This window comes from Vitis riparia, chromosome 19, assembly GCF_004353265.1.
Source record: "Vitis riparia cultivar Riparia Gloire de Montpellier isolate 1030 chromosome 19, EGFV_Vit.rip_1.0, whole genome shotgun sequence".
NCBI lineage: Eukaryota > Viridiplantae > Streptophyta > Magnoliopsida > Vitales > Vitaceae > Vitis > Vitis riparia.
In genome coordinates this window covers 876,999-902,122 of record NC_048449.1, presented here as the reverse complement: position 1 = coordinate 902,122, position 25,124 = coordinate 876,999, and the positions used below count along the sequence as shown (strand labels likewise).

Below are 25,124 nucleotides of genomic sequence, written 5' to 3'. Positions count from 1 at the left end.
AAGAAGTGAATTATTTTCAAACTTAATTATCATGCTTATCTACATGTGATTATGCATCTGGGTTTTGTTTGGAGAAACAAATACACCATATAAAACATGTTGTTAGATGTATTTTAATTTCATCTATGGGTTCATTTACTCTGCAAAAGTTATTTTAGATCATCCAGCATTGGTTTGTGGTTATATACCATTATTTGTTTAAAAAAAATTAAAAACCATTCTACAAAGCATAATTTTAAAATTAATGTAGTTTGCAAATTCACATAGAACTCATGAACTGAATAAGTGCTGAATAAAAACATGTTTAATTTAAATATTTATATTGAAAAAATAATGATTTTAAGGATTGTTTAAAGAATTTGAATTTTTTACATTAATTAGTTATAATGCCTTAATTTTACTTTTAATGCTGTTTTAGCATTTGATTGAAGAACCAAACATATGAGAAGTCCTATTGATCTCATACTTATACTCACACATGGACATAAAAAGAAACAAACAAGTTTGTAAATAAATAAATTATAGGCAAATCTCTTTTAAACTTTCATGGGAACTCAACAAATTATATTTAATATCATATTAAGTAATTAATTTTTCCAGAAAAATTAGAATATTAGGATTTATACACATATATAATACACTCTAACATATTTATCTTTAATTCGAGTATTACCCTTTTAAAAAAATAATAATAATTTTGTAAGACATCTCCCTATCACATTATTATTTTCAGTTTTTCCTTCATTATTATCTAAAATAAAAGATAAAAAAAAAAAAACTTACTTTAATATTAAATAACTAGATATAAATTACATAATATACCCCTAAAAAATATGATAATCTAATTTAAAATATCACTATGATATTAAAAGTCTCACACTTTTCATCAATTTTATACTTTAATCAGTAAGTTTTTTTCCTTCTTTGTTGCTCTTTTACCAGCAACGACAGCCTAACCCCACATCTAAATGAATTATTATTATTATTATTTAATTTCTTTGTCGTTAATTTTTATTTTTCTTAAGTTAATTAGTTGATAAGTATTAACTCATTCTCAAACTTATAACTTTTATTGTTGAGGTTTTTTTTATATATATATATTATTGATATATGTTGTTAATTTAAATATTTATGGTACATTAATTTAATATAATCAGGTTGTATTTTGCAATGGAGTATGTGGAGCTATTGAAAGATATGTGGTCATCCATTTCTAATTACTTCAACTACCACAAAATTCTTAATGAGAATCTCACAACTCTAAGAGAGAAAAGGAAAAGACTCGAGTGTCGAGAAGAAGATATTAATACTGAGTTAGGAGATGCACAATGCAACCGTCGAAAGAAGGCAAAGAGAGAAGTTGAAAATTGGTTGAAGGAAGTGCAACATGTAAAAGACAGTGCACAAAAGATAGAGCAAGAAGCTGGAGAGAGAAGACATTTTTCAAGATTGAGTTTCCTAAGCCAATTTGAAGCGAATATGAACAAGGTAGATGAGATGTTGGAGTTGGGGAATTTTCCTACTGGGATTTTAATTGATGTACATCAAGATGAAGGAAATGCATTGTTAACAGCACAGCTAATAGGTGAAACTACGGCCAAAATAAATTTGGAGAATATTTGGACATGCTTAGAGAAAGGTGAAATCCAAAGCATTGGAGTTTGGGGAATGGGAGGGATTGGCAAAACAACTGTCGTTACTCAAATTCACAATCAGCTCTTGGAAAATAGGGACACTTTCGGTCATGTCTATTGGGTGACTGTATCAAAAGACTCCAGCATTCGTAGGTTGCAGGATGCTATTGCTGGAAAAATAAATTTAGATTTCTCAAAAGAGGAAGATGAAAAGATAAGAGCTGCTTTATTATCAAAAGCATTGCAGAAGAAAAAGAAATTTGTTCTTGTATTAGATGATGTATGGGAAGTTTATGTCCCACGGGAGGTTGGAATTCCAATTGGAGTTGATGGAGGAAAACTAATCATAACCACCAGATCAAGGGATGTGTGCCTAAGAATGGGATGCAAAGAAATTATCAAAATGGAACCACTTTCTGAGGTAGAAGCATGGGAGCTTTTCAACAAAACACTTGAGCGGTACAATGCACTGAGTCAAAAAGAAGAAGAAATAGCCAAGGATATTATCAAGGAATGTGGCGGTTTGCCTCTTGCCATTGTCACTACAGCTAGAAGTATGAGTGTTGTGGATAGCATTGCTGGATGGAGGAATGCATTGAATGAGTTGAGGGAACATGTTAAAGGGCACACAATTGACACGGAAAATGATGTATTTAAAATATTGGAATTCAGTTACAATCGTTTGAATGATGAAAAACTTCAAGAATGTCTGCTCTATTGTGCATTGTTTCCTGAAGATTTTAAAATCCATAGGGTGTCTTTGATCAGATATTGGATTGCTGAGGGGCTGGTAGAAGAAATGGGAAGTTGGCAAGCAGAGCGTGATAGAGGGCATGCTATATTGGAAAAACTTGCAAATGTATGTTTGTTGGAAAGATGGGGGAATGGAAAATATGTAAAGATGCATGATGTGATTAGGGACATGGCTATCAACATATCGAAAAAGAATTCTCGATTCATGGTGAAAATCGGAAGAAATCTGGAAGATCTCCCAAGCGATATAGAGTGGTCAAATAATAATGTAGAAAGAGCTTCATTAATGGGAAGTGGCGAACTTTCAAATTTGATGTTTGTACCAAACTGGCCTAAGCTTTCCACCCTGTTTCTTCAAAATGACAAGCTTTCTTATTTACTTCGGCCTACTCTAGTTAAAGGTCTTCCAAATTCCTTCTTTGTGCACATGTTGGGCCTTAGAGTTCTAAACCTGTCATTCACAAACATTGCATTCCTACCAAATTCTATTTATGACAAAGTGAACCTTCAAGCTCTAATTCTTTGTTCTTGTCCAAAATTAAGGCGGGTAGGTTCATTGGCAAAGCTTAAAGAATTGAGAGAGTTGAATATCAGTGATAATAAAATAGAAACAATACCTGATGGTATAGAGAAATTGGTCCACCTTAAACATTTCAATTGGTCCTCAGATTCCCTCAATCCCAATCATCTTTCCAATCCTCTTTCCAATCTTTTTTCCAATCTTGTTCAACTGCAGTGTCTAAGACTTGATGATCAAAGACTTCCGGATGTAAGAGTGGAGGAGCTGAGTGGGTTGAGAAAGTTGGAGATCCTTGAAGTCAAGTTTTCCAGTCTACACAATTTCAATAGCTACATGATGACAGAACACTACCGAAGACTTACTCACTATCATGTTGGATTAAATGTATTCCAACATTTTCTATCAGAACTATATGGAAGTTGTAAACAAGTAACAGTGGAGGCATGTAATCTGGAAGAAGGAAAAGACAATTATGGCTACCAGTTTGTGCTCCCTACCAATGTCCAGTTTTTCCGGATAGAAGAATGTCATCTTCCCACTGGCTTATTGGACGTTTCTCAATCCCTCAAGATGGCGACAGATTTAAAAGCATGTTTGATAGCAAGATGCAAGGGGATAGAATACTTGTGGTCGGTAGAGGACTGCATTGCCTCATTAAACTGGTTGTTTCTTCAGGATTTGCAAAGCTTAAGGGTTCTCTTCAAATTGAGACTAAGCGATATTGTAAGTTGTTCCAGTCTCAAGAGCTTGTACGTGAGTTACTGTGACAATCTCAAGCACTTGTTCACGCCTGAGTTAGTGAAGTACCACCTCAAAAACCTTCAACGCATTCATGTCGGCAATTGCAGACAAATGGAGGATCTAATAGTAGCAGCAGAGGTAGAAGAAGAAGAAGAAGAAGAAGTCATTAATCAAAGGCATAATCTCATCCTCTGTTTCCCCAACTTACAGAGTTTGACGTTGGAATATCTACCAGAATTGAAGAGCATATGGAAGGGAACAATGACTTGTGATTCTCTACAACTTACAGTATGGAATTGCCCAGAGCTTAGAAGGCTTCCTCTTTCTGTGCAAATAAACGATGGTAGTGGAGAAAGACGAGCTTCAACACCGCCCCTCAAACAAATCAGAGGACAAAAAGAGTGGTGGGATGGGTTGGAATGGAGCACACCTCATGCCAAATCTATATTTGAACCTACGTTGGATTCGTTTGAAACGGACGAGAATCCTTCTACGGTTAGTATCATTTTATATAATGGATTGATTTCACCGATAACACCTAAGATTAATTTGGTGAAAATACATTTAATCGCTATTGTTTTTAAATATTGTCAATTTGTACTTCTTTAAATTTATTCCATTTACAAAATTAAATTTTTAAAGAGATTTAGGTAAAAATATTTTATATAAATATATTTAATAATTCTCTAAAAAATAAATTTTATATATGAAATACATTCATAGAGGTATTAATTAATGGAATTTGAAATCAATGGTAACTTCATGAAGATATTTGTTCAATCAAATTAACATTATCTAAAACTTCTTTGTTGTTTCTGGTTTAATGCAGTCGTGGATATATTATGCATCATTCATGAATGATGTACGAGATATTTTTGAAGATGTGTAAGTGGCTCTACCTTGAAAATTATTATAATTATTGACATTGTTTTAAGATGCTTATATTGATGTGATTATTTATTTTCATTTTATTAGTTTTTATTTTATATGACATAAGGATTAAACCACACTATGGAAAAAATCTCTTATAATGACATTGATCCAAACATTTAATACATGTATGATTATATCAATATAATTTTCTATATATTAAATTGCTTGAACTAGTATATTGATACATTTTATTATCTTTATTTTATTATTTTGTTGAGAATGCATATAGAGTTCCTATATATTTGTTTGAACACAATTTTTATCTTTTGGATAGGTGTTTTGATTCTGGGAGGATGTGAAATCAATTCAGAAGATTCTTGATTGGGCAACATGACATCAAAATGCATTTGTATATGCATATTGATCCTTTTATGAACAATTTGCAAGACACTAAAAGTTTCAGACTTTTTTTTTTTAATCTCATGTTTAATTATAATGTTGTATTTCTTTGAAAATATTATTTAAGATGACTCATTGTTATGTTATGCTTGTAATGTCAATATTTTTATGGTATCATATGATATATGAGTTTATGATTGTCTTAATATTCAAGCCACGACCTAAATGAATCATTTTATTATAATTAGAAAGATCAAACTACATTTATGCGATTCTAGAGAAACCTTGCATAAATGACATATTTTAACATTCTTTTTTAACATTTTAATAATTTGGTAGCTATATATTTCACTATATATCAACTTTTATCCTAGTCCGTATGAGTTGTGATTGCAACTTTTAAGAAAATCACTTTTAATTAAACTAAAAGAAAAATCAATTGTGGCATGGTATTTAAAAAAAAAAAAAATTAAGCATGTACCAAAAATGTTATAGGAAGATCTAATTTTATGATGAGTAATATGATATAAATGAGGCTAATGGAAAATTGATAATAAAAAGGAAATTACAATAGACATCAAACTTCATTTGTAATAAAATGTTAGTAAATCTGACTTTTATGGAACAATAAAAATTAAAATATAAATCAATAACATCTTTTTTTCATAATTATAATTGTTGCATCCTTTGTTATTTCTAATGTTTCTAATTTTAGAAATGCTATTAGATTAAAGTCATTTCTCTTGCATATTCTATGATTTTTGAATTTAAATATAAAATATTATAAATGTGTAACTATACATAAAACAATAAAATAGCATATAATTTTGGCCCAATCGTAAAAATGAATAAAAAAAATATCAAATTATGCATACATTTTTTCATTGAATGTAACTAAACAATGTTGAATATAACAATGTTTCGTTTAGATACTTTATTTATTTTTTTATTTTAAAATAAATAATAATAATAAATTTTATATAAAAAGTAAAAAATCTTATATAAAAAATATAAATTTACCTTATATATCCTTAAAAAATTTTAAATTTCATATAGCAAAATCTCTTGATACTTTAATTTTTTTTAATAAATTTTTAAAACCATTACTTTTTTTATATGAGCCTTTGAGATTTCTTGTATTTTATATTAAAGTTACTACTATTTTATAATTTTAAAAACAGAAAATAGGAAGCATATTCACTTGGATACTTATTCTAAAACATTTTTGTTCACCATATGACATTACATTATCTTTATTTTATATATTTATATTATAAATAAATAAATAAATACTTTGATTCATAAAAATGTCCAACCTAGGTCTTAAAGTAAGGTAGGATTGAGCTTTGATTGACTTCTAACCCGTCCACATCTCGGTTGCAGCCTTAAAAGCATGTGAACATAAAATTTATGATTTTGGGCTAAGCCTGCATAGAGCTGAAAACGGCCAAGATTGGGCTTGGGCTCTCAAAATTTCTAAGATCTGAACTAAAGAGATGCTAACTGGCCCAATTACCAAGGTTTGTTGGGCTAAGCTTACATAGACCTAAAATTAAAGCCCAAGATTCGAGATGCCAGGATTGGGCTTGGGCTCAAAATTTCTAAGATCAGATTTAAACAGATGACACCCAACCCAATTTCCCAATTATTCCAGGCCTATTAGGCTAAGGCCACTATGACCCAAAAATAAAGCCCAAGGTTCTAGATTTCAAGAATGGGCTTGTGTCATGAGGGCCATTCGTGACCTGCTGCCCACAAGAGCCTTTCTTTTTCATCATGGGCTTGGCCCATCGCATTTGTGTCACGGTCAGGGGCACGTGAGGGGGAGGCAGCAGAGAACTTCACATCATGTGGTGTGAGGCCCTCTACATTCACACGTGTGTCGAAGCTTGACACCTTCGTTGCTGCTCCCCTGTCATTGGCCCCAAGGTTTTCACTGTAGACACCCACCAAACGATTACAAAGTGTCGCTCTCTCTATCTGCCACGTGTTATGAATACGTCACCCTCACTCATCGACTCATGCGCGCTCTCAGATACCTTTTTAATGAGTTGCTTTTTCATGTGTTGGTTTTCGCTTAAATGTTTAAACTACCCTCCCATCTTTTTTAATTATACATATTTTAAAAAATGATTATAAAAGGACAAACATTATCTAAAAATTTGTTTATTTTTGTATTATTACTTTTATTTTTCGTGTAAATATTTTTATTTATTTATTATAGGCTGGTAAAGTAAATTATTATTTTATTTTAATATTAAATAAATAAATAATAATAATATATTATAATAAATTATAAAATTATCCCTACATTTTCACATTTGTCCCTAAAAATATAAGGATAATTTTTATAATTTATCTAATGTGTTAAAATATAATTTTAAAAATAATTTATGAAGATTTTATCATTTTAAAAGCTTTAAAAATATGATTTCATGTTGACACACCTAAAGGGCAAATTGGATAAATAATTTAAAAATTCATCTTTATGCCATTAAGCAAATTGGTGGATTTTTAAGCTTTGAAGGTTACTATTTTATTTTCCTTACCTCCTTTTCATGGCTATTCTTAAATGGTAAATTTTCATAATCTTCTTGAATTTTTTCTTCTCCGCTGGGGTGTTTGGAATATAAGAAAATAATACCATGCTATTGTGATGGTCAAAAGGTGGATTTTTCTTGGCAATAATGTTAAATAAACTTTGCTGGAAACCATATATAGAGGAGTCAAAATGTACTATTTTCCATACTTTTGATTAATTCAGGGTGGCTCTGTGCTTGGACTTTAATTTTTACCCTCACCAATTAGAACGGTTATAAAAATATTCCTAATTAATAACTTTTATTTTATATATATATTATTTATGCAATCAACTTATCAAAAAATAATTCAAAAGTTTAAACCATACATAACAAAAATAGTTAAAATCAATCCTTTGTGTGAGGTTTTATTTTTTCATTTTTTATTTTTGAAGAAAAGGCTTAGGATTTTTGTTAGAAAATTTTGCTTTAATAACAAAAACCAAAGTGTCATCAATCTCAATCTCTTTCTCTTATTTCTACTTAAATATATGCTCATAATCATTTGATTGATTATTTGAAATATGAATTAGGCTAATAGTCTCGTAATTGCATAATTGAACTTCACACCTCATTTCCAAACTTTTACACAATTGCTCTCACCCTCTATTAGAACCTACAAAAGTTACTTATTCTATGCTTTATGGTATTCTTTTTAAAAGAATTATTTATCAAATAAGAATTTAAGGCAATTTAATAAAGTGAAAAGAAAGAAAAAACTTAGAGACTATTATAACTTAGTGGTAGTTTTATAAGGTGACCAAAATCTGATAGGCTCAATCAAATTTTTTAATAAATTTTTAAAATCATTACTTTTTACTATTATAACTTAGTGGTAGTTTTATAAGGTGATGATAGGCTCAATCAAATTTTTTAATAAATTTTTAAAATTATTACTTTTTTCGTGTAAGCCTTTGAAATTTCTTGTATTTTATATTAAAGTTACTACTATTTTTTAATTTTAAAAATAGAAAATAGGAAGTATATCCATTTGGATACTTATTCTAAAACATTTTTGTTCACCATATGACATTACATTATCTTTTTTTATATATTTATCGCATAAATAAATAAATAAGCTTTTATTGATAAAAATGTCCAACCTAGGTCTTAAAGTAAGGTGGGAATGAGCTTTGATTGACTTCTAACCCGTCCAACACATCTTGGTTGCAGCCTTAAAAGCGTGTGAACATAAAATTTATGATTTCGGGCTAAGCCTGCATAGACCTGAAAATGTCCAAGGTTGGGCTTGGGCTCTCAAAATTTCTAAGATCCGAACTAAAGAGATGCTAATCAGCCCAATTACCAAGGTTTGTTGGGCTAAGCTTACATAGACCTAGAAACAAAGCCCAGATTTGTGAGGCCAAGATCGAGCTTGGGCTCGGGCTCTCAAAATTTCTACGATCAGATCTAAACAGATGATATCCAGCCCAATTTCCAAATTATTGCAGGCCTGTTGGGCTTAGCCTACATAGACCCAAAAATAAATCCCCAGGTTCTAGAGGTCAAGAATGGGCCTGGGCCATGAAAGCCATGTGTGACCTGTTGCCCCCATGAACAATTCTTTTTCATCAATGGGCCTGGCCCATCGTATTCATGTCACGGACCTCACGGTCAAAGGCACGTGAGGGGAAAGAAGCAGAGAAGTTCACATCATGTGGTGTGGGGCCCATAAAATCACACATGCATAGGACCTTAACACTTGTAATCTCGGTATTTTTATGATATTATATTATATATGAGCTCACGATTGTCTTAATATTCAAGTCATGACCTAAAATGGAGACTTTTATTAGAATTAGAAAAATCAAACTACATTTATACCACTCCAGAGAAACCTTGTACAAATGACATATTTCAATTTTCTTTTATATCATAGTAAGAAAATCACTTTTAACTAAGCTAAAAGAAAAATCTGTTGTGGCATGGTAATTCGAAAAAAGTAGTATGAATTGGAAAAATCGAACTACATTTATAGTAGTCCCGCCTAAATGATATATTTTGACTTTTTTTTTTTTAAAAAAAAAATCTTTTAACAAAGCTAATTGTATTTAATCATTGACTCTTCTTCTATTCAAGGAGTGTTATTATTTATACTAAAAGAAAGAAGAGGAAGTGAGCATTGAACCAAGATTGTTCTATCCAAAAAGATAAGAATAATAATAATAATAATAATAATAATAATAATGATAATTCCAAATATGAAGATGAATCATATAAAATTACATTTTTGACTTTTTGTTGAAAGTAGGATTGATTTCACTTAAAAAAAATTTAAGCATATACCAAAATGTTATAGGAATATCAAATTTGTAGGATGAGTAATATGATATAAATCAAGCTAATTGAAAGTTTATAATTTCAAGGAAATAATGATAGAAATCAAACTTCATTTTTGCTTAAAAGGTAATAAAATTTTAGTAAATGTGACTTTTATGGAACAATAAAAAATTAAAATATAGATCAATAAAATATTTTTCCATAATTATAAGTGTTTCATCCTTCCTTAATTCTAATGTTTCTAATTTTACAAATTCTATTGGATTAAAGTCTTTTTTTTTTTTCTTTTGCATATTTTATGATTTTCTTATTTAAATATAAAAACATTATAAATTTGTAAAGATAAATAAAACAATAAAATAGCATATAATTTTTCTCCAATCATAAAAACAAATTTAAAAAAATTCAAATTATGCACCCATTTTTTTTCATGAAATGTAATAAAAAAATGTTTTATATATTAGTATTTGTTTGGATACATTTTTTATTTATTTATTTATTTATAAATAAATAAATAATAGTAATAAATTCTACACGAAGAGTACATTTTCCTTATTTCCTTACAAATTTTAAAATTTCATATAGCAAAATTTTCTTAATATTTCAATTTTTTTAATAAATTTTTTAAATCATTATTTTTTAGGCATAAGCGTTTGACATTTTTGTTCACCATATGACCGTCCGTTATCTTTATTTTATATATTTATGACATAAAATAAAAAATTTAGTTTTATCGATAAAATGTCTAACCTAGGTCCTAACGTAGGGCATAGCTTTGATCGACTTCTAACCCATCCAACACATCTCGGTTGCAGCCTTAAAATTTAGGATTTTCGGCTAAGCCCACATAGACCCAAAAATAAAGCCCAAGATTCTAGAGGCCAGGATTGGACTTGGGCTCTCAAATTTTCTAAGATCATAACTGAAGAGATGGTACCCAGCCCAATCACCAAATTTATAGCGGCCAGGAATGGGCTTGGGCCATGAGGGCCATGTGTTGCCTGCTGCCCCCTAGAACCTTTTATTCATCAATGGGCCCGGCCCATCACATTCGGGTCATGATCAGGGGAACGTGAGGGAGGCAGTAGTGAAGTTCACATCATGTGATGTGGGGCCGACTGAATTTCTTTTTATTAATTAAAAATTTAATTTTATAATTTATTTCATTTATTAACTAAGAATGAACTTTATTTTAATTCTTAACCCTTCACGTAACTAAAGTACACACAAAAAAAGGAAAAAAAAAAAAAAGAAAAAAAAGAAAAAAGGAAAAGGAAAAAAGGTAGAGAGAATTGATAAAAACTTATTTTAAATTTTATTTGAAGATATTATTTTTGTTTTCATATTAATTTATATAATGAAATGGAAATAAATAATCATTTCAATAGATATATTTAAATACAAAAATAGAAATCATTAAATTGATTCTAATGAATAAGAAATTGGAATGAAAATAAAATATAAAGAGTTCTAGATTCATGGTGAAAATCAGAAGAAATTTCAAAAATCTCCCAAGCGAGCTAGAGTGGTCAAATAATCTAGAAGAGTTCAGTTAATGGGTAGGGAACTTTCAACTTTGAAGTTTGTACCAAATTGCCCCAAGCTTGATACCTTGTGTTTTCAAACCCCCCAGTAGCCTAATCTTCAATTGCCCAAGCTTTATAAGTCATTTCTTCAAAGTAGACCTGGTACATATGAAGGTCTTCCAGAGTCCTTCTTTGTTCACATGTTAGGCCTTGGAGTTCTGGACTCGTCATATACAGACATTGCAGTCCTACCAAATCTATCTGTGACATGGTGAATCTTCGAGCTCTAATTCTTTGTCATTGTGAAGAATTAAAGTAGGTAGGTTCATTGGCAAAGCTCAAAGAATTGAGAGAGTGGACCTCAGTTGGAGTGGAATGGAAGCAATACCTAATGGGATAGAGAAATTGGTCCTCCTTGAACATTTCAGTTGGATCTCACACGATTTAAGGTGGGCACATCTGAATCATCTTCTCAGTCTTCTTCCCAATTTTCTTCCTAATCTTCTCCATCTGCAGTGTCTAAGGCTTGAAGATATGAGATTTCTAGATGTAGGAGTAGAGAAGCTGATTGGATTGAGAAAGTTGGAGATCCTTTCTGTCAAATTCTCCAGTCTGCACAATTTCAATAGTTACATGAGGACACAACACTACCAGAGACTTACTATCGTTTCCCCCTATATGGAATGGGATATTTTTTTCATCAGTTCCAACCACATGATTTTTGTAAAGTAGGACAATGCGGATGTGAGCTGAAGGAAGGAGAAAAAGACAATGATGACAACCAACTTGTGCTCCCTAGCAATATCCAACTCTTGTATATAGAAAATTTCCACCTTCTTACTAGTCTATTGAATGTAGCTCCATCTCTCAAGATTGCCATGGAGCTAAAAACATGTTTTATATCACAATGCAAGGGGATATATAGAATATTTGTGGTGGGAAGAAGATTGCATTGCTTCAGTAAATGCACTGTACGTGTCTTCATGAATTGCGAAGTTTAAGGGTCCTATTCACGTTGAGACCAACAGACATTATGAGTTGTTCCAGTCTCAAGCACTTGTACGTGAGTGACTGACAATCTCAAGCACATGTTCATGCCCGAGTTAGTAAAATACCACCTCCAAAACAAACCATCTATGTCTGCTAGTGCAGTCAAATGGAGGATCTAATAGTAACAGCAGCAGCAGCAGAGGTAGAAGAAGAAGAAGAAGAAGAAGAAGACGTTAATGAAATAAATAATCTCATCCTCCGTTTCCCCAACTTAGAGAGTTTGGAGTTGATAAATCTACCAAAATTGAAGAGCATATGGAAGGGAACAACGACTTGTGATTCTCTACAACAAATTCAGGTAATTAATTACCCAAAGTTTAAAAGGCTCAAGTGGTGGAATAAGACACAAATCCTCATGCCAAATCTATTTTTCAACCCCTATTTATAAATCAAAGATTGCAACTCGTAGAATCTCCTCTTTTGGCAAGTATCATTTAGTGTATATATATGTTGTTTGATAAAGCACCAAGTCAAGATTATCTAACACTTCTTTTTTATTTATTTTTGGTTTAAAGTAGCTGCCACATCCTTGGATGAACAAATTAGAAGATATTTTTTTGGAGAAGTGTAAGCAACTTAACTTTTAAAATTATTACAAACACTGACCATGCTTATATGGATGTGACTATCTATTTTTATTTTATTAATTTTTGTTTTCTATGACACAAAGATTAAACAAGGTATGACAAGTTAGCTTATTTATTAAAATTCTCCATTAAATAACATGGTGAGAAAATCTCCTCTATCTCTATGATGATATTGATCCAAACATTCACTAAGTGCATGATTACCTCAATATATTCTTTGTTTATTAAATTTATGGAACTAGTAGGTTAATACATTATGACATCTTCAAAATATGTCATAGAGATATTTGATCATTTTTTTTTCATAGCGGTTTAGAGAAACCTTGCTTAAATGGTATATTTGCTCATCAATCTAAATCAACCTTTCCTTTATTTAGGGTCTATCATTAGTGCATCTAACAAAGATAATCCTTTTACCATACCCTCAAAGGGTACTTTTGATTTTACCAAAAGAACAAGAAAAAATTGAGATAAGATATAGTAAGATGAAAGTATATGAAAAATTATAACTAAATTTTCACTATTTCAACCCAAATTAAAACAAATGAAAAAATATTTTATTTCATATGAGAAGACTAATCACTTAAAATAATATTTATGACTTTTTGCTAAATGACATGAAAATATTGTATTTTGCATAAATAAAATGCCATTTAAACAAATACACTGTCATGTGAAGCAACAACTAAATTAACAATGACATTTATAAAACCCTCGTATGAAACTCTAAAATCAAAATTCTTCTTTTCAATCAGTCTTTTAAAAAACTTCATTATTTCTAAATATTTTTACCCTTATTTTAATATTTAATGTCATACCTCGTCGTTCTAATTTTTTTTTAAGCAAATATAAAAAAATGTTCTAGGACAATCTTGCTAAATTTTATGATGAGGTAATGAGCCATGTAATATAATATAAATTAGGCTAACATAAAGTTGATGATAGCAAGGAAATAACATTAGAATTCAAACTTCATTTTGCATAAAAGGTAAATAAAATGTTAGTAAATCTGCCTTTATGGAAGAATAAAAAAATAAAATAAAAATCAAATGAATATAAATATTAGGATTTGTAGATCCAGTGGAGTTGTTATTTACTAATACCAAAAGCAAAAGCATGCATGATTTCTCACTTTACTTTTGTTCCCTATCTTGTCTCCCACCTTTTCAAAAAGTTAATACTTCTTTATTTTGTAATGCTATTTTATTAATAAAGCAATTTCCATCTTTTGAAAAAGTTAACTCTCTTCATTCTTTATTTTTTCTTTAATTTAAAGTGATTCCCATCTTTTGAATATCAATAAAGTAATTGAATGATTCCCACAATGATAATTTTTTGAAGCTAGGAACTTCATTCCAAAGGCAATGGTGTGATTTTCATATTTGTTTAAAAACAAGGTTGGATTTATTTTTATTTCTATTCCATTTTTTTTTTTTTTTGCTTATTTTTCTCATTCCAAGTTGTTTAAACTATATTTTTAAAAAAAAAAAAAATTGGTTAATTTAACCTTTAGAATCATTGAATGCTATTAAAAATTATGTTATGGCACTGGAAACTTCAATATTTTTCTCATTCCAACTTGAAGATTGGTCCTTGGAGGGCTTGGCTCTTCCTGTCATGATAAAATTTGGATTGTCTTTAATGTTTTAGGATTTACATATTTTTGGGTTATCATATTTTTAAGAATAACCAAAAAATATAATTATGATAATTAAATGATATTTTATTATTTAAAAAAGAAATTATTTTGTTTAATGTAAAAAGCATTTGTCTTAGTCCCATGTGACATCATGTAATATATAGACCTTTTGTTACGCTTAAATCATATGACAGTTATTTTTTATTTTCATATATTTAATATATGAAATAAAAATATATATTTTTATTAATAAAAATGTCCAACCTAAAGTGAGGTGGGATTGAGCTTTGATTGACTTCCAACCCGGCCAACTCATTCGAGTTGCAGCCTTAAAAGCATGTGGACGCATAATTTATTTGGTTTAAAGTTTAAACTTATTTTTAAACGTTTTTTTTTTCCTTTTAATTTTTCTTATCCATTTATTTTCCGGTCCCTCTCTCTCAAAAATTCTAAGATCCGAACCAAAGATGTGCTACCCAGCCCAATTACTAAATTGTTCCAGGCCTGTTGGGCTACTACTACATAGACCCAAAAACAAAGCCCAAGGTTTTAGAGGCCAAGATTAGGCATGACCAACTGCCCTCCAAGAACCTTTTTTCATCAATGGGCCCAGCAGTGAAGTTCACAGTTCACACCATATTAAAAAATAAAATAAAATAAATAAATAAAAAGGGAAAAGAAGAGGAAAAAGAGAAGAAAGTCATAGAGGAAGAAATGAAGGGACAGCCTAACCCCACATCTTTTTTTTTCTTTCTTCAATCATATCATTATCTTCTTGGGTCAAATTTCTTATTTTCCCACTACCAAAGGTGGTCTTCTACGAAGCCTCTTGGGTTTCTTTCTTATGTGCATTTATTTTTAGGACTCAAATATTTTTTTATTTTTTTATTTAAGGATTCTTTTCTAATCATATAAAAATTTTGATTTCATTTTTGGAGAATATTTAAATAATAAATAATATAAATAAATATTTTTTTTTCTACAATCTTCTTTTATTCTAATATTTCTACTCTTAGAAATTATTAATAAAAATTTATTTAATCTTGAAAATTATGATGTCTATGAAAAATGCAATGCATAAAACATTTTATTTCGTATTTAAATAAGAAATATTCTAGAAATATAAGCATTTTATTTTCCACAGGTCTTAAAATCAAATGAATATACATACAGAATATGTATATTCTTTTTTTTATTCCAAAAGCAGTAGGATGATTTCTCACTTCACCTTTATTTCTTGTCTTGTCTCCTACCTTTTCCCCACTTCTCCATTATTTCTTCTCTTTTTTCCCACCTTTTCAGACAAGTTAGTACTAGTTTGTTTTATAATGATATCATTTTCTGAAAAAGTTTAGTCTGTACATTAAAGCACCTCATCAATAATGCAATTGAATGATTCCCTGGATGATGACTTTTACTTGGAAGGTCTCCTCTTGCATACAACATACCCTTCAATATTATAGTCATTGAGACTTAGTTCATCTCTTCGGCATCAAGTTTCTATCCCTCTGGTATTCATCTAAGAACAAGGTCAGTTTTACTTTGAATTCATCTAAGAAAGCTTTCATTTTCCGGTTTGAAGCATGTACCCATGTATTTTGAAGCTACACACTTCATTCCAAAGGGGATTATGTGATTTTCACCACTTGTTGTTTAATACTGCAGCACACAGATAATTCATCTCCTTCAACCCTTTGCCCTAATCTTCTTTCCTTCCATCAGAACATCAGAACAAGGTCAGATTTATTTTTATTTATATTTCAATTTTATTTTTTTGCTTAATTTTCTCATTCCAAGTTGTTTAAATTATATTTTATGATTATAATTGGGTTTAACCTTTAGAATCAGTGAATGCTATTAAGAATTATGTTGGGATATTGGAAACTTCAGCATCATGAGTTTAGTACAATAACATAAATATACTAAAATAAATAAATTACACCTATAAAAATACATAGACTTTTAATATGGTTTGATCGAATTATTTTTATTTTTACGAATGAGAAATAATTGTTCTAGAGACGAGAAATATCTTATATTTTTTATTCTCTATATCTATACAAGGACAATCTTCATTCTATTGGTATTTCCCATTTAATACAAAAATTTTAACTCTATTAAGTACACTCAACTCTTTCGCACATATCTACCTATTTGGAATAGACTATAAATATCATTTTTCATTTTTAAATTTTTTCCCTTCACCAATTAGAACGGTTATAAAAATATCCTTAATTAATAACTTTTATTTTATATAATTATTTATGCAATCAACTTATCAAAAAATAATTCAAAAGTTTAAACCATACATGACAAAAATAGTTAAAGTCATCCTTTGTGTGAGGTCTTATATTTTTATTTTTTATTTTTGAAGAAAATGCTTAGGATTTTTGGTAGAAAATTTTGCTTTAATAACAAAAACCTTTTGCAATCTCTTTCTCTTATTTGTACTTAAATAAAAGCAAAAATAGAAGTAATTTGGAATTTGGATTTTTTTTTTTTGAATAAAGTTGGGAGGAAAAAAAAAGGAGAGATATTTTGCATTGAAGAAAATTTTTCAAAAATTAAGTCTCAATATACAAAACATTATGAAAGAAAAATTCCATTAAATAATGTTCAATTTATTTTATTTTATTATAAAAAAATTTAATTAAATAGAAGTCATTTGAACTTCAAATAGAAATGAGATATTCCAAAAACCATGTATTAAAAATAAATATTTGGAACTCCACAAAAACCAAAACCAGAAAAAAAGAAAAAGAAAAATATAAAGAAAGAAAGAAAATGGAAATAAAAAAATATAATGAAAGAAAAAAAATAAAAAAAATTTCCTTATTTTGTTATATATAGAAAAATTATGTTTCTTATTATTTTTTCTTATATTTTTCCATGATACCTAAACTTTACAAAAAATAATAATAATAATAAATAAAATAAAATCGTTTTTAAACATTTTTCTGTTTTATTTTTTTAAATAATTTGTAAGAATGAAAAATGAAACATAGTCTAAAATATTAAAATGAAGACTTAGATTAAAAAATTGGATCAAGGGCACATAGGACTGGGCAGTAGTGCGCATAGTGGTGGGCCTGGTGGCATAGTTGCTGGATTATGCAAGAATCACACACAACCATGGGGAAGGTGATTATTATTTGTTTTCATTTTATAAATTAATCTAACCCCCATATTTTTTTTTCAATTATAGATAATAATTTTATTTAATTTCTGATCTATAATTGTATAATACTCTCACTAAACACAGACACATCAGGCAAAGGAGATTTAAGATTAAGAAAATGTTTGGTAAAACTTCTTAAATATTGATGACTTAAATTGACTTTAAGTTAAATTTTTTTTAAGTTATTGACTTAAAACTTATTACTAGTTTTTTACGTTAAATATTAAAATCGTTTAATAGAGTTAACTTGAATTTTATTCTAAATCATCAAATTAACATATTTACCTTTATTAATTTTAATTAACATTTATATTTTCACAAATCTTACATAATAAGTTTATTTATTAAACATTCATATTTAAAGTATTTTAGAAACAAGATATAACTACAAAAATATATACTATAAAAGATGAGTTGTGAATATGGTCATAGTTGTAAAATATATTTTCACTAAACATAGGTAAATGAGGTAAAAAAAAAGTTTTGAGATTAAGAATAGTTAATATATAAAGTTATTTTTTACTTTAAATTGTGGTATTAATTTATTTTACCAAACATACTTAATTTATTTAATAACCTAAATTAAGTTATTAAGTAATATTAAAGCATTAAGTTGATTTACCAAATACCCATTAAAAATAAGTAAACTATTTTAACTTAATATTTGAAATTATTTTTCACTTTAAGTTATGGTATTAAATTATTTTATCAAATATGACTTAATCTATTAATGATTTAAACTAAATTATTAAGTAATTAAGTTGTTTTACCAAACAACTTCTAAGTCTTAACTTTAGCATTAGGTTTAGATTCAGGCCTGACTCTTGATTTAATAAGAGTATTAATGATTTGAAGACTTATTTGGTATTAGCCTAGTCTTGAGTCATCACTTGAATGTTTGAATCTATCTTATTAAGACTTAGATTCGTTTGAAAGATGTGATTGAGGCTTAGAGAGCTTAACTTTAAATGAAAAAAACTTTGTGGTATTTGAATTTCTAAGTTTTTTCGAGATTGTTGATTAAAAACTTTAACGACTTAATCTATAATAGAAGTTTTTTTACAAATTTGAACCTTGAAGGTTAAAACTTGAAACTTGAAGTTTCGAAAATCTTAACATTTTGAACAAACTTTGAAAATCTTAAAAATTCTTTGAACAATTCCAACATCTTTAAAAACTTAAAGAAGGTTTATATTTTAAAAACAAACCATACACTTTTTCACTTTTCCTCACCTTCTTAACTTTGAATTGTGTCCTTGGAGGGCTTGCCTCTTCCCTCGGAGTTGCCATGATAATATTTGGATTGCCTTTAATTTCTCAAAATTTTTATATTTTTAAAAATAGCTAAAAAAATAAAATCCAGATAATTAAATGATATTTTATTATCTAAAAAAAATCATTTTTTTAATCTAAAAAGAACTTGTCTTATTCTCATGTGACATTATGTAATATATAGGCTTTTTGTTGCACTAATTTTTTTTAATACAAGATATTCTTCAAGAATTTTATATCCATTTAAGTGTCTTTACAATGCAATATTTGTAGTTATGGCATATCTGTATATGCTCATAATCATTTGATTGAATTTTTGAAGTATGAATTAGGCTAAGAGTCTTGTAATTGCACAATTGAACTTCACACTTCATTTCCAAACTTTTACAGAACTGCTCTCACCCTCTGGTATAGCCTACAAAAGTTGCTTATTCTATACCATATAGCATTCTTTTTCAAAAGAATTATATATCAAATAAGAATTTAAGGCAATTTAATCAATTGAAAGAAAGAAAAAGCTTAAAGACTATTATATCTGAGTGGTAGTTTTATATGGCTCAAAAGTTGTTACTTTTATTGTTGAGGTTTTTTTTAATGATATATGTTGTTAATTTAAATATTTATGGTACATTAATTTAATATAATCAGGTTGTATTTTGCAATGGAGTATGTGGAGCTATTGAAAGATATGTGGTCATTCATTTCTAATTACTTCAACTACCACAAAATTCTTAATGAGAATCTCACAACTCTAAGAGAGAAAAGGAGAAGACTCGAGTGTCGAGAAGAAGATATCAATACTAAGTTAGAAAATGCACAGTACAATCGTCGAAAGAAGGCAAAGAGAGAAGTTGAAAATTGGTTGATGGAAGTGCAACTTGTGAAAGACGGTGCACAACAGATAGAGCAGGAAGCTGGAGAGAGAAGATATTTTTCAAGATTAAGTTTCCTAAGCCAATTTGAAGCGAATACGAACAAGGTAGATGAGATGTTTGAGTTGGGGAATTTTCCTAATGGGATTTTAATTGATGTACATCAAGATGAAGGAAATGCATTGTTAACAACACAGCTAATAGGTGAAACTACAACCAAAAGAAATTTGGAGAACATTTGGACATGCTTAGAGAAAGGTGAAATCCAAAGCATTGGAGTTTGGGGAATGGGAGGGATTGGCAAAACAACTGTCGTTACTCATATTCACAATCGGCTCTTGGAAAATAGGGACACTTTCGGCCATGTCTATTGGGTGACTGTATCAAAAGACTCCAGCATTCGTAGGTTGCAGGATGCTATTGCTGGAAAAATAAATTTAGATTTCTCAAAAGAGGAAGATGAAAAGATAAGAGCTGCTTTATTATCAAAAGCATTGCAAAGGGAAAAGAAATTTGTTCTTGTATTAGATGATGTATGGGAAGTTTATGCCCCACGGGAGGTTGGAATTCCAATTGGAGTTGATGGAAGAAAACTGATCATGACCACCAGATCAAGGGATGTGTGCCTAAGAATGGGATGCGAAGAAATTATCAAAATGGAACCGCTTTTTGAGGAAGAAGCATGGGAGCTTTTCAACAAAACACTTGGGCGGTACAATGCACTGAGTTAAAAAGAAGAAGAAATAGCCAAGGATATTATCAAGGAATGTAGCGGTTTGCCTCTTGCCATTGTCACTATAGCTAGAAGTATGAGTGTTGTGTATAGCATTGCTGGATGGAGGAATGCATTGAATGAGTTAAGGGAACATGTTAAAGGGCACACAATCGACATGGAAAATGATGTATTTAAAATATTGGAATTCAGCTACAATCGCTTGAATAATGAAAAACTTCAAGAATGTTTATTGTACTGTGCATTGTTTCCTGAAGATTATAAGATTAGAAGAGTGTCTTTGATCGGATACTGGATTGCTGAGGGGTTGGTAGAAGAAATGGGAAGTTGGCAAGCAGAGCGTGATAGAGGGCATGCTATATTGGACAAACTTGAAAATGTGTGTTTGTTGGAAAGATGTAAGAAAGGAAAATATGTAAAGATGCATGATGTGATCAGGGACATGGCTATCAACATATCGAAAAAGAATTCTCGATTCATGGTGAAAATCGGAAGAAATCTGGAAGATCTCTCAAGCAAGATAGAGTGGTCAAATAATAATGTAGAAAGAGTTTCATTAATGCCAAGCGACGAACTTTCAACTTTGATGTTTGTACCAAACTGGCCTAAGCTTTCCACCCTGTTTCTTCGAAATGACATGTTTTCTCATCCATTTCAGCATACTCTAGATACACGTCTTCCAAATTCCTTCTTTGTGCACATGCTGGGCCTTAGAGTTCTAGACCTATCATACACAAACATTGCATTCCTACCAGATTCTATTTATGACAAAGTGAAACTTCGAGCTCTAATTCTTTGTGATTGTCAGTATTTAGAGCGGGTAGGTTCATTGGCAAAGCTTAAAGAATTGAGAGTGTTGGATATCAGTGATAATAAAATGGAAACAATACCTGATGGTATAGAGAAATTGGTCCACCTTAAACATTTTAATTGGTCCTCATATTCCTTCAATTCCAATCCTCTTTCCAATCCTCTTTCCAATCTTTTTTCCAATCTTGTTCAACTGCAGTGTCTAAGACTTGATGATCGAAGACTTCGGGATGTAGGAGTGGAGGAGCTGAGTGGGTTGAGAAAGTTGGAGATCCTTGAAGTCAAGTTTTCCAGTCTACACAATTTCAATAGCTACATGATGACAGAACACTACCGAAGACTTACTCACTATCATGTTGGATTAAATGGATTCCGATATTTTCCATTAGAACGAAATGGAAGTTGTAAACAAGTAACAGTGAAGGCATGTAATCTGGAAGGAGGAAAAGACAATGATGACTACCATCTTGTGCTCCCTACCAATGTCCAGTTTTTCCACATAACAGAATGCCATCTTCCCACTGGCTTATTGGAAGTTTCTCAATCCCTCAAGATGGCGACAGATTTAAAAGCATGTTGGATATCAAGGTGCAAGGGGATAGAATACTTGTGGTCGGTAGAGGACTGCATTGCCTCATTAAACTGGTTGTTTCTTCGGGATTTGCAAAGCTTAAGGGTTCTCTTCAAATTGAGACCAATCGATATTGTACGTTGTTCCAGTCTCAAGAACTTGTACGTGAGTAACTGTGACAATCTCAAGCACTTGTTCACGCCTGAGTTAGTGAAGTACCACCTCAAAAACCTTCAAAGCATTCATGTCGACAATTGCAGACAAATGGAGGATCTAATAGTAGCAGCAGAGGTAGAAGAAGAAGAAGAAGAAGAAGAAGAAGTCATTAATCTAAGGCATAATCTCATCCTCTGTTTCCCCAACTTACAGAGTTTGATGTTGGAAGATCTACCAAAATTGAAGAGCATATGGAAGGGAACAATGACTTGTGATTCTCTACAACTTACAGTATGGAATTCCCCAGAGCTTAGAAGGCTTCCTCTTTCTGTGCAAATAAACGATGGTAGTGGAGAAAGACGAGCTTCAACACCGGCCCTCAAACAAATCCGAGGACAAAAAGAGTGGTGGGAAGGGTTGGAATGGAACACACCTGATGCCAAATCTATATTTGAACCCTTTACTACGTTTGAAAGGGACACGTATCGTTCTTCGGTTAGTATCATTTTATATAATGGATTAATTTCTCCGATAACACCTAAGATTAATTTGGTGAAAATACATTTAATCGCTATTGTTTTTAAATATTGTCAATTTGTACTTCTTTAAATTTATTCCATTTACAAAATTAAATTTTTAAAGAGATTTAGGTAAAAATATTTTATATAAATATATTTAATAATTCTCTAAAAAATAAATTTTATATATGAAATACATTCATAGAGGTACTAATTAATGGAATTTGAAATCAATGGTAGCTTCATGAAGATATTTGTTCAATCAAGTTAACATTATCTAAAACTTCTTTGTTGTTTCTGGTTTAATACAGTTACAGACACTATATGCTTTCATGAATGATGTACAAGATATTTTTGAAGATGTGTAAGTGGCTCTACCTTGAAAATTATTATAATTATTGACATTGTTTTAAGATGCTTATATTGATGTGATTATTTATTTTCATTTTATTAGTTTTTATTTTATGACATAAGGATTAAACCACACTATGGAAAAAATCTCTTATAATGACATTGATCCAAACATTTAATGCATGTATGATTATATCAATATAATTTTCTATATATTAAATTGCTTGAACTAGTATATTGACACATTTTATTATCTTTATTTTATTATTTTGTTGAGAATGCATATAGAGTTCCTATATATTTGTTTTAACACAATTTTTATCTTTTGGATAGGTGTTTTGATGCTAACTAAGACGATGTGAAATCAATTCAGAAGATTCTTGATTGGGCAACATGACATCAAAATGCATTTGTATATGCATATTGATCCTTTTATGAACAATTTGCAAGACACTAAAAGTTTCAGACTTTTTTTTTTTAATCTCATGTCTAATTATAATGTTGTATTTCTTTGAAAATATTATTTAAGATGACTCATTGTTATGTTATGCTTGTAATGTCAGTATTTTATGGTATCATATGATATATGAGTTTATGATTGTCTTAATATTCAAGCCACGACCTAAATGAATCCTTTTATTATAATTAGAAAGATTAAACTACATTTTTGCGATTCTAGAGAAACCTTGCATAAATGACATATTGTAACATTCTTTTTTAGCATTTTAATATTTTGGTAGCTATATATTTCACTATATATCAACTTTTATCCTAGTTCGTATGAGTTGTTATTGCAACTTTTAAGAAAGTCACTTTTAATTAAACTAAAAGAAAAATCAATTGTGGCATGGTATTTAAAAAAAAAAAAAAAATTAAGCATGTACCAAAAATGTTATAGGAAGATCTAATTTTTATGATGAGTAATATGATATAAATGAGGCTAATGGAAAATTGATAATAAAAAGGAAATTACAGTAGACATCAAACTTCATTTGTAATAACATGTTAGTAAATCTGACTTTTATGGAACAATAAAAATTAAAATATAAATCAATAACATCTTTTTTCATAATTATAATTGTTGCATCCTTTGTTATTTCTAATGTTTCTAATTTTACAAATGCTATTAGATTAAAGTCATTTCTTTGCATATTCTATGATTTTTGAATTTAAATATAAAATATTATAAATGTGTAACTATACATAAAACATTAAAATAGCATATAATTTTGGCCCAATCGTAAAAATGAATAAAAAAAATATCAAATTATGCATACATTTTTTCATTGAATGTAACTAAACAATGTTGAATATAACAATGTTTCGTTTAGATACTTTACTTATTTTTTTATTTTAAAATAAATAATAATAATAAATTTTATATAAAAAGTAAAATATCTTATATAAAAAATATAAATTTACCTTATATATCCTTAAAAAATTTTAAATTTCATATAGCAAAATCTCTTGATACTTTAATTTTTTTTTAATAAATTTTTAAAACCATTACTTTTTCTATATGAGCCTTTGAGATTTCTTGTATTTTATTTTAAAGTTACTACTATTTTTTAATTTCAAAAACGGAAAATAGGAAGCATATCCATTTTGATACTTATTCTAAAACATTTTTGTTCACCATATGACATTACATTATCTTTATTTTATATATTTATCGCATAAATAAATAAATAATACTTTTATTGATAAAAATGTCCAACCTAGGTCTTAAAGTAAGATAGGATTGAGCTTTGATTGACTTCTAACACGTCCACATCTCGGTTGCAGCCTTAAAAGCATGTGAACATAAAATTTATGATTTTAGGCTAAGCCTGCATTGAGCTGAAAACGGCCAAGATTGGGCTTGGGCTCTCAAAATTTCTAAGAATTGAATTAAAGAGATGCTAATTGGCCCAATTACCAAGGTCTGTTGGGCTAAGCTTACATAGACAAAAAATTAAAGCCCAAGATTCGAGATGCCAGGATTGGGCTTGGGCTCAAAATTTCTAAGATCAGATCTAAACAGATGACACCTAACCCAATTTCCCAATTATTCCAGGCCTATTGGGCTAAGCCCACTATGAC

General features: G+C 29.6%; 4 protein-coding genes across 5 annotated transcripts in view; all 4 read left to right on the top strand.

Moving 5' to 3' along the window:
• The window catches only part of LOC117909209 (probable disease resistance protein At4g27220), a 31,811-nt gene extending 26,685 nt beyond the window's left edge, over positions 1-5,126 (top strand). For both annotated transcript variants that reach the window (XM_034823150.1, XM_034823151.1), the window contains 3 exons: positions 1,158-4,143; positions 4,478-4,533; positions 4,856-5,126. In XM_034823150.1, coding sequence (XP_034679041.1) covers positions 1,171-4,143; positions 4,478-4,533; positions 4,856-4,880 — 3,054 coding nt within the window. In that variant the 5' untranslated portion in view covers positions 1,158-1,170 and the 3' untranslated portion in view covers positions 4,881-5,126. The remainder of the gene's footprint in view (positions 1-1,157; positions 4,144-4,477; positions 4,534-4,855) is intronic.
• A 10,765-nt stretch (positions 5,127-15,891) lies between these two features.
• LOC117909208 (putative disease resistance protein At5g05400) overlaps positions 15,892-25,124 on the top strand; it is a 34,251-nt gene continuing 25,018 nt past the window's right edge. The window contains exon 1 of the mRNA XM_034823149.1: positions 15,892-15,931. The gene's annotated coding sequence lies outside the window, so the exon portion shown is untranslated. The remainder of the gene's footprint in view (positions 15,932-25,124) is intronic.
• On the top strand, positions 16,034-23,627 carry LOC117909210 (probable disease resistance protein At4g27220). Its single transcript, XM_034823152.1, has 5 exons — positions 16,034-16,111; positions 16,247-16,317; positions 19,680-22,668; positions 23,003-23,055; positions 23,376-23,627. Exons 3-5 carry the CDS (start codon positions 20,713-20,715, stop codon positions 23,392-23,394), a joined length of 2,028 nt encoding a protein of 675 aa, XP_034679043.1. The 5' UTR covers positions 16,034-16,111; positions 16,247-16,317; positions 19,680-20,712; the 3' UTR covers positions 23,395-23,627.
• LOC117909026 (probable disease resistance protein At5g43730) lies at positions 19,693-20,634 on the top strand. The gene has a single exon (XM_034822928.1). The coding sequence runs from the start codon at positions 19,693-19,695 to the stop codon at positions 20,632-20,634; it is 942 nt and encodes a 313-aa protein (XP_034678819.1).

What these genes read in the sequence shown, in the direction of transcription:
- LOC117909026 (XM_034822928.1), top strand. Translation starts at nt 19,693, where the DNA reads ATGGAGTATGTGGAGCTATTGAAAGATATGTGGTCATTCATTTCTAAT.
- LOC117909210 (XM_034823152.1), top strand. Translation starts at nt 20,713, where the DNA reads ATGAGTGTTGTGTATAGCATTGCTGGATGGAGGAATGCATTGAATGAG. An exon ending in GGGACACGTATCGTTCTTCG is followed by an intron (nt 22,669 to 23,002) that starts GTTAGTATCATT and finishes GGTTTAATACAG; the next exon opens with TTACAGACACTATATGCTTT.